At 33.9% G+C, this 17015-nt stretch overlaps 1 protein-coding gene across 1 annotated transcript; it reads right to left on the bottom strand.

Annotated features, from left to right (window-relative positions):
* Positions 1 to 14916: 14916 nt before the first annotated feature.
* LOC149145768 (aspartyl protease family protein 2-like) lies at positions 14917 to 16080 on the bottom strand. Its single transcript, XM_089452551.1, has one exon. It carries the CDS (start codon positions 16078 to 16080, stop codon positions 14917 to 14919), a length of 1164 nt encoding a protein of 387 aa, XP_089308677.1.
* Positions 16081 to 17015: the final 935 nt, after the last annotated feature.

Here is a 17015-nt window from a genome sequence, read left to right as displayed (position 1 = left end):
TTTTATGCAGTAAGGCCCCTTAAAAGATTACCCAAATTCATGTTCACAACTTTAGTCTATCCATCAGTCTGTGGATGATAGGAAGAACTAAAACTCAGTATAGTTCCTAACTTCTTCCGTAATATCCTCCAAAAATTTCCAACAAATTTGGAATCTCTGTCTGAGACAATACTCTTAGGCAACCCATGCAATCTTACTATTTCCTTGAAAAGCAAATTAGCAATGTGAATAGCATCACTAGTTTTATAACATGGAATAAAATGTGTCATTTTTGAAAATCTGTCCGCTACAACAAAAATTGAATCATTCCCTCTTTGAGTCTTTGGTAAGCCCAAAAAAAAATCCATACTTACCATATCCCAAGGCCTATCTGGAATTGGTAATGGAACATACAAACCTATGTTTTGGCTTCTTCCCTTTGCATATTGACAGATTGTACAAGTTTTCACATACTTTTCCAATTCAGGTCTCATTTTTGACCAGAAATAAAATCTATTCAATTGTTCATAAGTCTTCTCTATACCAAAATGTCCTGCAAGTCTCCCACTATGTGTCTCTTTGATTAAGTTCTCCCTCATAGAATAGTTTGGTATGCATAACTGACTTCTCTTAAACAATAGTCCATCTTGTCAGAAATAGTCCAACCATTTACTCCTATACATCAAAATAGGATTCTTACAAGCTTCAAATGCCTCTTTAAAATCTGGATCTGTCTCATATAATTCTTTAATAAAATCAAAACCTAAAACTTGAATTTGACTCTCTTGAAGTAATGCATTTCTCCTACTTAAGGCATATGCAACTTTGTTTGATTGGCCATTTATGTGCTTCAAGAAAAAATGGAAACCTTGAAGATACTCTACCCATTTAGCATGTTTCTGGCTAAGCTTTGGTTGTTGCATAATATACTACAATGCATTTTTATTTGAATAAAGTATGAACTCCTTTGACATTAGATAATGTCTCCACTTCTTCAATGACTACACAATTGCATAGAAATCTTTGTCATAAGAAGAATACTTCTTCTTTGAATCATTCATATTTTCACTAAAATAAGTTATAGGTCTATCTTCTTGACTTAAAACACCTCCAATAGCTTCTCCACTAGCATCACACTTCACTTGGAAAGGTTTACTAAAATCAGGTAGAACCAAAATAGGTTTTTCAGTGATCTTCTTCTTCAATAGCTAGAAATTCTTTTATGCTTCAGCAGTCCATCTAAATGGCTGTTTATCCTTCTTTATGGTCTCAATAATAGGAGCATTGATATTACTAAAATTCTTTATGAATTTCCTATAAAAACTACCAAGACCATGGAAACTTCTTAACTTAAAAGAACTTTTAGGTGAAGGCCACTCCATGACTACCTTTATCTTCTCTAGATCCATCTTCAATCCTTTAACAGAAATAACAAAACCAAAATACACTAACTACTCTTTCATGAATGAACAATTCTTCGAATTCAACAATAATTTCTCTTGCTATAACCTTTCGAAGACATAATTCAGATTTTTCATGTGCTCCTCCTTAGACCTGTTGTAAACTAATATATCGTCCAGATATACTATTACAAATTTACCAATAAATTCTTTAAGAACTTCATTCATGAGTCTCATAAATGTACTTGTTGCATTTGACAACCCAAAAGGCATTACTCTCCACTCATACAATCCCTCATTTGTCTTAAAGGTAGTTTTCCACTCATCCCCTTCTCTTATCCTTATCTAATGATACCCACTCTTAAGATCTAGTTTTGTAAAATACTTTGCTCCACTCAAACAATCCATTAAATATTCAGTTCTAGGTAAAGGAAATCTGTACCTAATTATGATTTTATTGATGGCTCTTGAATTAGTACACATTCTCTAGCCTCCATCTTTCTTTGGACTCAACACTCTTGGAACTGCACAAGGACTCAAGCTTTCTCTGATCAATCCTTTGTCAAGCAGTTCTTGAACATGCTTTCTAACCTCTTATTTTTTGTGGGAGTCATTCTGTAAGTTGCTTTGTTAGGTAGATTTGCTCCAGGAATCAAATCTATATGATGGCTAATTCTTCTAATGGGTGGTAACTCATTAGGCAAATCATCAGCAATGATATCACAATAGTTGTCCAACATTTCTTGAATTTCAATGGGTAAATCAGAAACTTTAGTAGAAGTCATTATTACCTTGGGCTTGAAAATTATAGAAAAATTTACACCATTCTCTTCAATCTACTGCAAGTATTCCTTTCCTCCTAGTAATAGAGTTTTTGGATCAGTCTTCTTTCCTGATGCATCTTCTTCTCTCATAGGAAACAATGTATGATTGATACCATCTTTACCAAACATGTAGCTATTTCTTTTCCCATCTTGCATAGCTCCTCTGTCATATTTCCAAGGTCTTCCAAGAAATATGTGACACACATCCCTTAGCATCACATCACATACAATTTTGTCTGTATATTTTTCCCAACTGCAACTCCACTTCACACTGTTCATTCACTAACAGCTAATGTCCCTTTTGTAACCATTACACCTTGTAAGGTGTTAGATGTTTCATTGTCTTTAGCTTCAATTTCTCTGCCACTTCTATTGAGACCAAATTATTGGTGTTGCCACTATCAATGATCATTTGACAGCATTTCCCTTGGACCTTACACATTGTTCTAAAAAAAGTCTTTCTTTGTGATGGTTCAACTATCTCCTTTGCTGGCTTGAGCAAAACCTTATTGATTACCAAAGATTATCCTCTATTTGGTATGTTTTCTTCTTCTGTCACTGCTGTTGCTGTTGCTTCTTCCTCAACTTGAGCAAAAATTGCATTCCTCTGACTTGTTCCTACATTCTCTAGGCACTCAAAAGCTCTGTTTCCCAGTTTGTTACATATGTAACATCTTACTTTTGTTCCTCTACCTCTGCCTCCTCTTCCTCTAGAAAAGCTCCCTCTGCCACTTGCATCACCTCCTGTGGTTTCATGCTGGGTTGAGCTACTGCTAGCTCCATCTTTAGGTGTTGTAGAACTTCCTCTACCACCTTGACTTACCCTTCCTTGGAAAGCACCTCTCCCTCTGGCAGACTTCTTCATCATGAGTTTTTCTTCAGCTTTCAGTACCATCTCATAAGCTTCCTCTACTTTTTCAGGAGATGGTATACTTATCTCATCTTGAATGTCCATCCTAAGATCATTCACATATCTACCCACCTTCTCATCTATATCTTGAGTTTGTCCAACTCCTATGCATACCTTAAAGAATTCCTTTGTATATTCTCTCACTATCACAGATCTTTGTCTAAGATTCTGCATTTGTCTGAAAAAGGTTTGTTGATAATTACTTGGTAGAAACTTACCTCTTAGCTTTGCTACTGCCCTATTCCAATTTTTGATTGGTTGCTTGCCAATACTCTTTCTTTCTGCCTGCACTCCAAAGTGTTGCATGTCCTTTTAGCTTGGTGACAACAAACTTTACTTTCTTCTCATCTTTTGTTTCTTCATAGTCAAAGAATTTCTCCATGCCATTAATCCAATCTATCAATTCTTTTGGATTCAATCCTCCTTCATATATTGAAACCTCAGTCTTTGGCCTAGCTATAAATCTCAACACTATCTGGAATAATCTCATCTTAGGAGTAATTGCTACAACTTCTTCCTCTCCTTCAGCTTCAACCTCAGGCTCACTAACATCTCCATCATCTATATTTATACCTACTATTAATGCTTCCATTCTAGCCTGCATCTGTTGCACAACTTCCATCACTTCAGCATTTGCAACTGGTCGACCTCTTCCACCATGTCCTCGTCCTCTTCCAACTCTAAAAGCCATATTAGGTCTCCTTCTCTTGCTTCTCAGATTCAATTCAATGTCAAAACCTGGCTTTGATACCACTAATGGTGGCATGGGTGCAGGCGATATCGACAAATATTCAAACCCTGAAGAAATTTCTTCTAATTCTGGTTGTATCTCTTCTTCTACCTCCACCAGAGTATGAGTCATCTATTTCTAGACCTACTATTTATAAATTTCCCTCTTTTATTGGTCACTATCACTAGTCCTTTTCCATTAATTGCCTAACCCTTGTTATCGGGAGCAATTTTCACAACAGAGACCCTTTTCTCAGTATTGGAGCTATAATTATGAAGGAATCACGTAATACACTCTTGGCAGGTTTAACCGTGTATTAGTCTTTAAGAACCCCGACCATACAACTTAACCAATTCCGCTTTATAACTCGGTCCATAACCTTTTTAGGAACTACATAAAATGAGGGAAACAATGAACTAACCCTAAAGGCCAGATTCCAAGTGTTATATAACGACGCTTATAGCTGTCATTGGCTCCACTCCTGTACCATCGATTTCATCCAAAATCCAATAGACAATGCGCTTCCACATTTACGAACTAGCTCCACCACTATCAACCGTCGATCTTGTAGCTTCATATCTAATAGTCTAAACAAATATCGGGTGGCTACATTGTGCACCCTAAACCCGCCCGATGAGCGGTTTAACTCGTTACCTTCTTGCTACATGGCATGCTCTGTATGGAATCAGAGGCGAGGGCTTCAAAACCTCTTATGGCCTTTCGTCCACCAGAAATTTGCTCCTGGTTATATCAAACTTGTGATGCGATAACTATCGCGGACCTGATAGGTCATAAATCCACTTCTATAGTGTTTGAGAACCGAATGTATTAGAACTTCAGACTTTAGTGGTTCAAAGGGTCAGTCCTTCTCCCCTCAAGTGTTGTGATGCAATAGTGTTCGTGGACCTGATATGGGTATCAGCCACACTTAAGACGATTTCAAGTCCAAACTCAATGCCAACTAAGTTTTTCATGATTTTTCAGTGTAAACCAGAGTTTCTCCTACGAAACTAAACAATGCATTTAAAGGGAATGAGGCACGTCGATATGAAGGAAAAACACTCAAACCGACTCTTAATAGAGTATTAACTGGAGAACCAGGGTCGAATCACTGTTATAATAACCTGAAAAGAAAATGCTGCGTGAAAGTCAAAGATACACATAAATACTAGATTTAATACACAACAGGTGTTCAGGGGAATTTAATGGGTTTCAAAGGTCAAAAAACCTCTTGGATTGACCAATACATAGAGATATAAACTTCTACTTAAGAAATATGAGATAAAACCACTTAGTCAAAGTCTCATTACAATAGCACACAAATTACATATATAGTGGTTTGTATTAACAACGAGATCTTGAAATAGAGGCTTAAATTTATTGCAACTATTAGTTCTACGAGACATCCTCTATGAGAACCTCCATTATGCTAACTAATCCTATCTATTCAACGAGGTATTCTCCTCAAGAACCTCCACTACAGCTTAACTAGAAAAACATGGAAATTGATGGTTAAAGGATCCCACTCCTTTGCTTGCAGAACTTTTTGTATTTTTGGAATAAGTTTGAAGTTTTTTTCCCTCCAGGTCTCATGCTCTTGCATCAGCTTTATCCCATCTTTCACAAATCTGTAACAATTCCTCTCCCCATCATGGAAAACCTTTATGTCATATTTCCATGGTCTTCCCAACAGAATATGGCACACATCCATAGGCATAATATCGCAAGTTACCTTATCCTTGTACTTGCCAATGTGAAACTCCACTTCGCACTGCTCATCAACCAACAGTTGGTGTCCTTTCTGTAACCATGAAACCTTACATGGATTGAGGTTCTTCAACTTCTTCAAACCCAATTTTTCCACTATTTCAATAGCTACCCAGTTATCAATACTTCTGCTGTATATAATTAATTTGCAGCATTTTCCATGCGACTTGCACACATTCAGGAACAATTCCTTCCTTTCTGTCAGGTAAGATACCTCCTTAGGTAGTTTTAGTATAACCTTTTTCAACACCAAGGCTTCTCCTATTTCAGGCACATTTTCCACCTCCTGTGGCAATGCCTTTGCTACATCAAGTTGAGCAACATACACTCCCCTCTGTCCAAATTGCTCATTTTCAGGACATTTGAAAGACCTGTGTCCCCATTTGCGACAATTGTAACACTTATAGGCATTTCCTCTGCCTCTGCCATTACCTCTCCCACATTGGTATGGCCTTCCTCCCCTAGTGTTACCTTCCATATACGTCCATCCCGAAGTCTTAGAACTGCTGCCCTATTTGTTGCTATTGGCAATTACACGTCTGCCAAAGGACTGTCCTCTTCCTCTGTCGGAACCACGTCCTCTTTTTTCATTCTGTTTTCTTGTAATCTTCTCTTCCTCCTTCAAAGCACTTTGATATGCCTCCTCTATAGTCTTAGGGGAAATAATACTAATCTTGTCTAGGATCTCCATTCGTAGACGATTTACAAATCTCATTATCTTCTCGAGGGTATCTTCAACATACCCAACTCTCAGGTTTACTTTATAAAAATCTTCAGTATACTCCTTTCCATTCATCATTCTTTCTCTCAAGTTCTACACCTGTCTATAAAGGGTAATTTGGTAATCTTTAGGCAGAAATTTACTTTTCATCTTCGCAATCATTCTGTCCCAATTTTTTATTAGTGGCTTTTTCAATCTCCTCCTTTCTTCCTGCACATTTTCCCATTATATTTCTGCATGTCCTTTCAACTTGGTAACAACAAACTGATCTTCCTATCCTAACTGATTTATTCATATTCAAAATATTTATCTAACTCACTTATCTAGTCCAACAATGCCCCTGTGGACAAGTTGCCATCATAGTTAGAAATTTCTGGCCTTGGCTTCCTGCTAGCCATTAAAACTGATCTCAACAACTTGATCTCTAGTCCCTCCTCTTCTGACTGATATTTTGTTGTCGCATTTTCATCCTCACTGTCATCTCCACCTTCAGGATCTCTGCACCTCCCTGCTTCCACTGCTGCCAAATGTACAGACAAAATTCTTATCTCTTCTCGTAGCCCTTCATCTACTACTCCTATGATGGCTCTACATCGACCTTTTCTTCCTACCTCCATCTTCACTGAAATAAGAGAAAACTGGCTTTGATACCACAATTGGTGGGGAACTCGAGGATGCAAACTTTAATTTCAATAAATTTAATACTCTCAGTGTTGATACATCAAATACCTTATAATTAATTTAGAAATTAATTCTAGTTACCTACACCCTTTCGTTAAGCAATCACCCTCCTGTGATCTTAGGTTGAATCCGTGGGCTTATTTCTCTAGTTAAAAGACCCTTGTTTTTCGTCCCTAGGGTTTTCTGTCACTTCTACTTGTTCATCGCAAGGCCTGAGGGAAATGATAGGGCAAGGTTTTCGACCATGTGATGACCTGTGTTTTGTGGAGGTTATTTGTCTGTGTGAAATGGCTTCGACTTCTTCTTTGTGGGGTCTCTGTCTTCACGAGACACACATGCTTGGTAACATTTTTCATTTTGTTACTATTATCCTTCAACTTCTGCTCGGATTTCCATAGTTCTTTGTGTGACTTCTATAACCGTCTTCTGCGTGTTCAATAGGTTTCAGCTTCGATCCTAAGCACCTTGGTTTCATCACACTCAGGTAAGTCTTTTTTTCTAATTCTTTCCATCAACATTTGTATTTGTTCTACTAATCTTTGGGCTCCTTTGTGAGCAGGTAAAAACCCTTTGTAACCTCACTGTGACAGAGTCTTTCTCGTGCTTATTTTGTTCTTCTTGTCTTCTGGTTCGACGACTTGTCTCTCCAGGTAAGTTATCAAACAAATTCTTCGCTTCCTCTCTTTGCAGTCTTATCTCTTAATCATATTTCTCTATCTTTTTTATCTAGGTATTTTGTTGTGGTTGCACGTATTGAACCTAGATAGCACCTTGCTAACTTTTAGGTCAAATCTCCCTTGTGCGAAAATAGTAGGGCCTTTCCTTTGTGACTGGTATTTTAGTTGCGTTAAAAAACTTAAAACCCCAAGAGGGTTTTTGTAATATCATATTCTTTAGCAGTATTGTGCTTGTCTCAGGTTTCTTTGAATAAGTTATCAATTTTGTGAGCAGGGTAGAACCTATCTGTTTGATAAAACATATATTTTTATAAACCCTTGCCAAGTTTGTTGTTCCATACCGTCTGGAGCTTGTCCAATGTTACAACCACCTCGATGTATATTTTGGACTCTTTGAAATGAAAACAATTTAGATTATGTTTACCAAAATATTTTTGTAAAATGTACCTGTGGTATCTTCTTTGCAATGATGTACTCGCTCAGCTTTTTTCAACTATAATCTTGATTTGAAATATGTTGTTCCTTCCTGATTCAATTTGATTTTAGATAATTTATTATTCCTCGTTTAATTTGAATGCATCTTGGTTCATGGACCTGGTTCTTGTGTTGTTAGCTTGTTTATCAAACAAAACTTAGTATATGTAACCATATATTTATCCTTAAGATGTCAATAATGTCACATATAATTATAGGGAATTTATGATAGTAAAATGCTCCACACACACAGTTTGTCAAATTAATTATTTCTGGTTGTTCTTTTTCCGTAAGATGGTAGCCTCTCACATAGGTGGATCTGGTTTTGTTTTGTCCCTTTCCATCATTCCCATATGGCTTAGAAACTGTATTTTAGTTTTAGAATAATTTATTGAAACTAATCCCTCACACTTTAACTAATCCTAATCTAACTGTTCTTTTAATTGAAAATTACAATGGCTATGTTAGCCCAAATTTAACTTAAAAAGAATAAAATAAAATTCAAAAACTTCTTCTTCCATTTAGCAGGAGATGTCAATTCTAGTTGTTACCTTTTAGTTGGATTCTCTTACATCAAAAAACAAGAAGAAAACTCTATCCAAAATTTGAAGTTTCTAGCAACCCATCCCCCTAATAAAGAGCGGTGGGAATAAAATAGGCGTGGATTCATTATAGTGAAAACGACACACAAGAATAAAGGAAATAAGTAGGCGCAACCATGTAAGGTTGAATCTTCACATCAACCCCTTTCTAACAAAAGTTCGAAGTCCTTAATTCCTCTGAGGTAGGAGATGAGAATCTTGAGATACAAAATTATCCCCAAATGCTACTTTGGGACTCTTCAAATAAATATTAATAAGACCCAGATTTGGATTCTCCAAAAGTTCCTTCAACATCGAAAGAAGAAGAATTGGGTAAGGGGGGTGATATGAAGCACACTCCCTCCACCTCACTCAAGACTAATTAAAATTCAGTGCTCTACCCTTCTCTCTACAAGAATAAAGAAAGATCACAACAAGAAAACTCTTGTCATGAAGTCTATCTTGAACAATGTTGGTCTAGCAACATATTGTCTACTATAAAATTTTAGAAATGTATTGCTGCTCTATTTTCTTGCATAAGGAATTTGTTGGAGTTTACCCCTACTACCATGGTGAAGTTGGAAGAAAATTTAGAAGGATTATATTTGGAATTTTTCCCTACATTCTTTTATGGGTAGGAGGTTTATTTCTTAGCTTCTTTGTAGAAGTATCATTAATCAAAGAAAGTAAAAGGGGCTCACATGATGGATAACATATTGTAATTCGTTTCCCAAATAGTTGTTGCATTTGGGCGCATACTTTCATATAAATCTTACTCATATTTGCTTCTATATATATATATATATATATATATATATATATATATATATATATATATATATATATATATATATATATATTCATTTAACTTTAGATCTATCAAGTTCCGAGAGGGATGAAATCTCATGAGGTGTACACATGTTTTCATGTTTTGCACTAAAAAAAGAGGTTTCCAACTCCAAATATTTGATCCCTCTCAACATTTCATAGATCATGAACTAAGATGGATCTAAATCAAGATATGTGTGTGTGTGAGAGAGAGAGAGAGAGAGAGAGAGAGAGAGTTTATTATGAATATTAAATTCTTATATGTTTATTAATTAAATTTAAATTTTAAGTTTTGAAATATAGTGGTTATAAATAATATATTTTAAAATGGATTTTCATGTATAATTACCATTTATACTTTATATCAATTTTATTAAAAATATATCTCTAATTTTATGATTTTATTTAAGTTATTAAATTCTTTGTTTTTTTGTTTTTTTTTTTCTTTAAAATCATGGCTATGAATCTTATTCATTATCATTTATATTTATTTTGAAATATCTTTTTTGGCAAATTTATTTTAAGAAAATGAAAATATTACATAATTTTTTATTACTTTTTAGTTTAATCCTACGTTATGTTTTTTATTACTATTTATGTTTTAATACTTCATCTAACATGCCAATAGAACGTCTCTCCCATTTTGTTCTATTGCACGTGGTTTCACTAGGAGGGAGAAAAATGGTAGCGAATATATACTGAGAAAAAAATGACATAATATATTAAGCATATAATAGGGGTAAATGGTTTTTATATTGGCAAGTCTAAAAACTAGAGCTCAAAGTTAATGAAAAATGTAAAGGGGTATAAAAATTGTTAACAAAATAATGGATATTTACAATATCTAGTGATAATAGGGGTTTTTTAAACGGGAAGGTATATTGGGTTCGTATTGGTAGGGGGTTAAATAATGTGATTTTTAGAGGTTCATTGAGTGAAGCTTCCATGGTCTATTGAGGCCCCATCAAAGCAATAAATATATTTTAGTTATTATAATATTATTGTTAATACTATTAGTTATTAGAATCTTATTTTCAAGTTTACAATCATTCATAATTGGAAGAGAGAAGTTAACTCTAATGTAGGAGTTAAGCAAGGCTTTCATTTATCCCCTACCCTTTTTGGCATATAGATTAATAGGCTAGACGAGTGTGTGGGAGACCCAAACTCACTAATATAATAATTATTTTTTTTCCATTCTACTAAAGGTATTATTATTTTCCCAAGAATCCATTAGGATAGTGGAAAACAACTAAGATTTCTCCAAACAAATTCTCCAAGGTGGGGTATGACTTAATATTGACGAAACTAAATTCACGATAATTAAATCGAAAAGGATCACATATGATAATTTTATCTATGAACACAAAAGATCACATATGATACTTTTATGTATGAAAACAACTATTTAGAAGAAGTTCTTTCATTAAATATCTTGGAATCAATATCCATCACAAGCTCAATTGGAATTATAGCATTGAGAAAAGAATAATTTGTGGATGGAAATTTTACTATGGGATTGAAAATAATTTTAAATCAATAGCTCTTGGATTTGAAATTAGAGAAAAAATGTCATCTTCTCGTCATTCTTTTGATTTTATATGGATGTGAGGTTTGGGATTATAGTATTTATGAAGAGTCATTGAGGAAGATATAACTTATCAAAATCAATTTATTACCTACAATCTCAAAATGAAAAGATATACTCCCCATATTATCCTCCTAACTAAAGCAAGTATTTCCCTAATTGAAAGCATGATTATGCCTATGTAATTTATCTATAAAAAAAATTCAACCAACATGGTAGTCAAGATTTTTCCTAAAATTGCTTCTAAATCTAACCAAAACCCCCACCTTAGGCTAAAGTGAAGATGACATAAGAATTTCGAGTCTTGGCTAGATAATTGTGGCTTAAAGGGGAGATCATTTTACAAAATAAGGATAATAATAAAATCATTATTACTTCAAAATTTAAAGAGAAATTGTGAGGTGGCAAAGAGTTAAAGAGAAAAAGAAATCTAAAATATTATAAGGAGGTTATCAATCTTAATCTATAAAATCTATTTGTCTTCTCTAATGTTAAGAAGAAAAAGAATATTATAAAATAAGAAAATATTCTCATAAAGTTCATAGTGAAATTGAGGGTAGGCAACTCGAAAACAAATGAAAGAGTTTGTTACCTTTGTGATATTGAGAGGATTGAAGATGACATATGCTTTCTCCTTCCTTTATATTGTCTATATTATACTTACATTAGATCTAATTTTCAAAATATTTCAGAATTTACCAACTTTCTTGAGCTTTTAAGTATAATTGATGATATTGGAATGCTTCTCTTAATGCTTTCTCAACATAGAAATAAAATAGTAAACAAAGTCAACTAACATTTTACCATTTTAAAATTTGATAAACCATATTGAGCTTAGTAGATGTTAATCACCATCTTTCTTATAATATATATCTATATGTTAATTTTAACTATATTATTCCAACTATTTCAACAACTTTTTATACTTTTTATTTTCATATACACCTTCACTTTAAAAAATTACTCTAAATAAAAATAACTAAAAGAAAATTTGCTACCATAAAAACAAATATATATATATATATATATATATATATATATATATATATATATATATATAAAATTAAAAGAATTATAAAAAGTCAATAATTTCATTGTCATAGTGCTCATTTGTTTTTATGCGTAGAGGTACTATATAGCCCAGTTTAGGGCAATTCATATAGTGGTGCAAATGTTTCTTTGTAAAAATTCACATGTAACTCAATTAAAAAACAATAAAAGGTGGAAAGTAATGGTGCCCATAAATGAGTGTAAACAATTTAAATCTTGGCTCAATTAATAATAAAAAGTTAAAGTAATAAAAATAATAAAATTCAATTTCTCTATATTGTAAGTTTCTTTTTATCAGTAAAATTATGAACAACTTTTTAGATAATAAAAAATCATAATAAACATATCACATTAAAATATATAATATAGCAATAAATAAAGAATCAAGTTACCATATAAATTTAAATATTGATTCCATGACCATATTAAACTTTAATTTTTAAGCACGTAAAAACTGAATACCTACAACAAACTTACAATATAACAAGATTTTTAACCATGGATAATTACCCCACTTTACCATGGATAATATTAACCTCCAAACAAGATTTGTTACCATACCATGATTTATCAATACCACATGCAAAAAACCATAACCCATATAACAATCAAAATTTTTATAAATATTTTAATTTTATAACATTTTTTTAATTAAATCTAAAAAAAAAGGTTATTATTACTTTTGAGATATATCTAAACCCTCCATCTTCACTGCTCCTAAAAATAGGTGTTGCAAAGTAGTAGCATAGTACCCGCCACTGAACGTATAAATTATGTTTTGGGAAAAAATGCACAAACAATTATAACCTACATTTATCAACTGCTACAAATAAGTTACTTAATCGTGATCAATAGGTAAATTGAATCTATAGTCTTGTTTTCATGGGAATCCAGGAATTGAGAATTGAGATGTGAAGTGGATACATTAATTGATTACTCTGACATAAAGACTAATAAATTTTGCATTGGTCTAAGTTTTCCATTTTTGAAATATACAATTTGAAGGGAAAAAAAAATTGGTTTGTTGAAATTTTTTAATTGCTTAAATAATGAATTCGGACTCTAAAATTGTGTACAAGAACCAAATAATAAATGCAATTACTATGATGAATTTTCCAGTACTAAGTTTTGTAAAGTATCAATATATAATACAAAGTATAGAAGCACCAATAATATGGAATACGACCTACTAAATTAAATTATGCATAACGCAAGCTATTACCTACTAGGTATAAAAATATCAACACAACTATCAATAATTTTATGATTATAATTTTAATCTATCTCATTGTTAATGTATCATATAAAGATAAATGTACAAGTTTATTATCTATATACAAGTTTATTAGCTGGTGTATCTCATTAATCTAATATATATCATTATTAATATATCTCTAAAACATTAATATAGCTACATAAATAAACATTAATGGTTCATATTACCAACAAGCATGACCAATATCATTAAAGTGTTAAATTGAAATAAAACCAACAACACATTAAAATAAAATTTAATCATTACTATTACCATTATGCTATTAAGTTAGGATGAAACAAACAACACATAGAATTTATATGCTCAAATTTGATAGAGTCCAAGAATTTATAGATAACTCTTTTTAGTCCAAAAAATTACACATCAACATAAATTTGTTAAAATGTAACAAATTTACATTTTAGGTCACAAGTTTGTGAACTTCACATAACTTATTCACCTCAAAGATTGCACTATGTTCTTGATCAAAATATAACAAAACCAAATCTACCTTATGCCTTTTCATAAAAAGGTAGAAAACCTCTAGATCTCAAGTCCACACATTCACTATCCAAGCCCTCTGTCTTCTTCAAGCCCTCTATCTTCAATGAAATCAAATAAATAATTCATGGAAATTAAAGTAAAATTAATAAAATTAAAAATAATAATATTTTTATATAGATGTTAAAATTATATAATAGAAATAACATTAGTAAGAACTATTATAGATTCATCATAATTATGTACTAAGCTACGAGAAGCATGAAATTTCTTGTCTTCAAATTTTATATTAAAAAAAATTGTATATTGAGTAATTTGATCTATCTAAATACTTAAAGATGATGAAAATGAATGTATGATAATTTTAATATTATTTTTAAAAATTATTTAATGATAAATAAATAAAAATATTATCATTAAAAATATGATATTTACTAATATTGTTTATTAGTAAACTTTGTCCAAAAATAAGAACACAAAAAAAGCAATTTACAGGATACAAAGGTGTAACCCCATACATTTTGAGAGGATATAAAGCTATAAAGAGAATTCAAATATCTAACGGAATCCCTTGAAGTCGATCAAGTACTTGTGTAATCTACAAATCCTATAAGGAGTTGAGTTGACAAAGAGACTTGTGAACAATAAAAATTGTCCCAAAAGACACTAAGGTAACTGGATATATCATTTTTCTGTGCGATACAAAATCTAACCCATATATATATATATATCGAATCCTAATTCTATATATAATACAAATTCTCGACATAATGTAAAGTGCATACAGGATTCTTAGCCGAACGGTTCGAGAGAGCATGAGAAAAATATGATACAAATTCTCGACATAATGTAAAGTGCATACAGGATGCTTAGCCAAACAGTTCGAGATTTCTCATGGTTCAAAAGGAAATCATACACAACAGAAATTATGCAGAGCGCCCATCAATGACTCAGCCCAACGATGTGCAGCACTGCCGAGTGAAGCCGAAACGATTGTTCTCTCTATCATACAATATATAGAAATTGTTCTGCTGAAAGTTTCCTATGACAACGGCAGGTCCACTAACAGCAGTGCCACCATACTCCACTGCCAGGCAGACTGCACCAGAACTGACAGCCATGAAACTATTCTCTTCAGGAAGTACCATGTCTGAGCCACCCTTGAAATGGAATACAAATTTAGGCCACCGAATATTCTCTAAACCAGACACATTGTAACATAATACCAAGTCACTATCGGCATCAGCTCCGGGAGCTCTTGGATATCCAATCTGAGAAGCAAATGCATCTAGAGTCTGGTTATAGATTGGTTCGGGAAAGACAGTGTAAGAAGTGCCTGAATCTATTATGGTTCCACCATTGCCTTGGCTGTCAAATGACAATAAATTGGAGGGCAGTGTCAAGCGCTTTCCACCAATACTCACTGCTTGGAGGCCAAGGTAATAGAAAGAGAAAATCAAAGGGTTTACTGGGTTGAAGAGAAGGGGAGTGTAAGTCAAAGGGATATCCCTGGGAACCGCCTTGTTACCCAGCACTATCTTGCTGCTGTTGTTTACATGGTCAAGGCAATACGCAAATTTATCACCAATAAGGGGAGCAAGCTGGGAAGGCATAGACAGTCCTCCTCTGCCAAATCCTGCAATACCAGCAGCCCCGTTCGAAACCCCTGAACATCCTATTGCGAAGTGCTTTAATTCTCGCCTTCTTCCGTCTTCCAGTGGCAAAGTCAAGGTGTCACTCAGTAGACGCCCCGTCGCGTTTCCAATGCCATAGGTAAGGTTAAAATGTGGACAAATCCGCGAGCACTTCTGGAAGCTTTCGACGCAGCCCAGATTCTCGCACAGGTCTTTGCACTTCGGATCTGCGCACTTTATAGGCGCATGAGAGGATGACCTTCTTGGATGAAAAACCGTGCTGTATCCATGGCAGTTGTTACATGTATAATTTGTGGTGCAGGCTACCCAAACAAGATCACTGCCCGTGTCCATGAGGAGCAATACATCCTGTGGAGGAGTGCCCACCGATAATTTGATGTAATACTCGATGAAGTCGCTGGGATAGTAGAGAGGCTCCTCCACTGTGATCTTCTTTATAGACCCGCTCTTCATCCTCATCTTCATGTGGAGGGTCATGGACACTCCACTCATTTCATGCTTATTGTCTTCCGACAATGTTACAGAGTTGCAGTGGGAGGATAATGAACAACATCAGCTTCAAATTGGAGACCACCATGATGCCAATTTTGCAAAGACGAATGGGATTGAAATGGGCATTGGGAAACTTGAATATTAATACGAAACAAGGTTGGAATTACTAATATTGAATTTATGTTGATGACAAGGTCAGGAATCCATATTTCTTCGTTGATGTTTTCTTCGTTAGGTCAGGAATCCAGACCCCTCGTCGATCAACGAAATCTACCCACAAAGAAACAGTCGCTGCTCCATTTTAAATACAAAAATCAAAGTCTACGCGACTGTAGATTTTGCTGGTTCCTCGACGCCCATTGCAAAGTGCCACGTTCATTGCGGAGGAGTCAATGAACAACATATTATATTTTATTCTGCTTATCTATAATACACGCGCATCTTCCTAACTTCCCTTTTGATTTGGTCGGAGGTATCCCCATCATATTAGATAATTAGAGATTTTGATGTGGTGGAAGGTGTCCTCATCATATTAGATAATTAGAGCATGACAAAAATTTGTCCACAGAATCAATGTAAGTGACGTATAGAGAGGCTACTTCACAGTGATCTTCTCTGTAGACTCGCTCTTCATCCTCATCTTCATGTGGAGGCCCATGGACACTCCACTCATTTCATGCTTATTCTCTTGCGACAATGTTACACAGAGTTGCAGTGGGAGGATAATGAACAACATCAGCTTCAAATTGGAGGCCACCATGATGCCAATTTTGCAAAGAAGAATGGGATTGAAATGGGCATTGGAAAACTTGAATATTAATACGAAACAAGGTTGGAATTATTAATATTGAATTTATGTTGATGACAAGGTCAGGAATCCATATTTCTTCGTTGATGTTTTC

This window comes from Pinus tabuliformis, chromosome X (genome assembly GCF_031772625.1).
Source record: "Pinus tabuliformis cultivar Carrire ecotype Pingquan chromosome X, CPIR1, whole genome shotgun sequence".
NCBI lineage: Eukaryota > Viridiplantae > Streptophyta > Pinopsida > Pinales > Pinaceae > Pinus > Pinus tabuliformis.
Note: the sequence above shows the minus strand (reverse complement) of the source record. Positions and strands in the feature narration are given on the sequence as shown.

Excerpts from the sequence above, each read along its gene's own strand:
- LOC149145768 (XM_089452551.1), bottom strand. The coding sequence starts at position 16,080 with ATGAGGATGAAGAGCGGGTCTATAAAGAAGATCACAGTGGAGGAGCCT.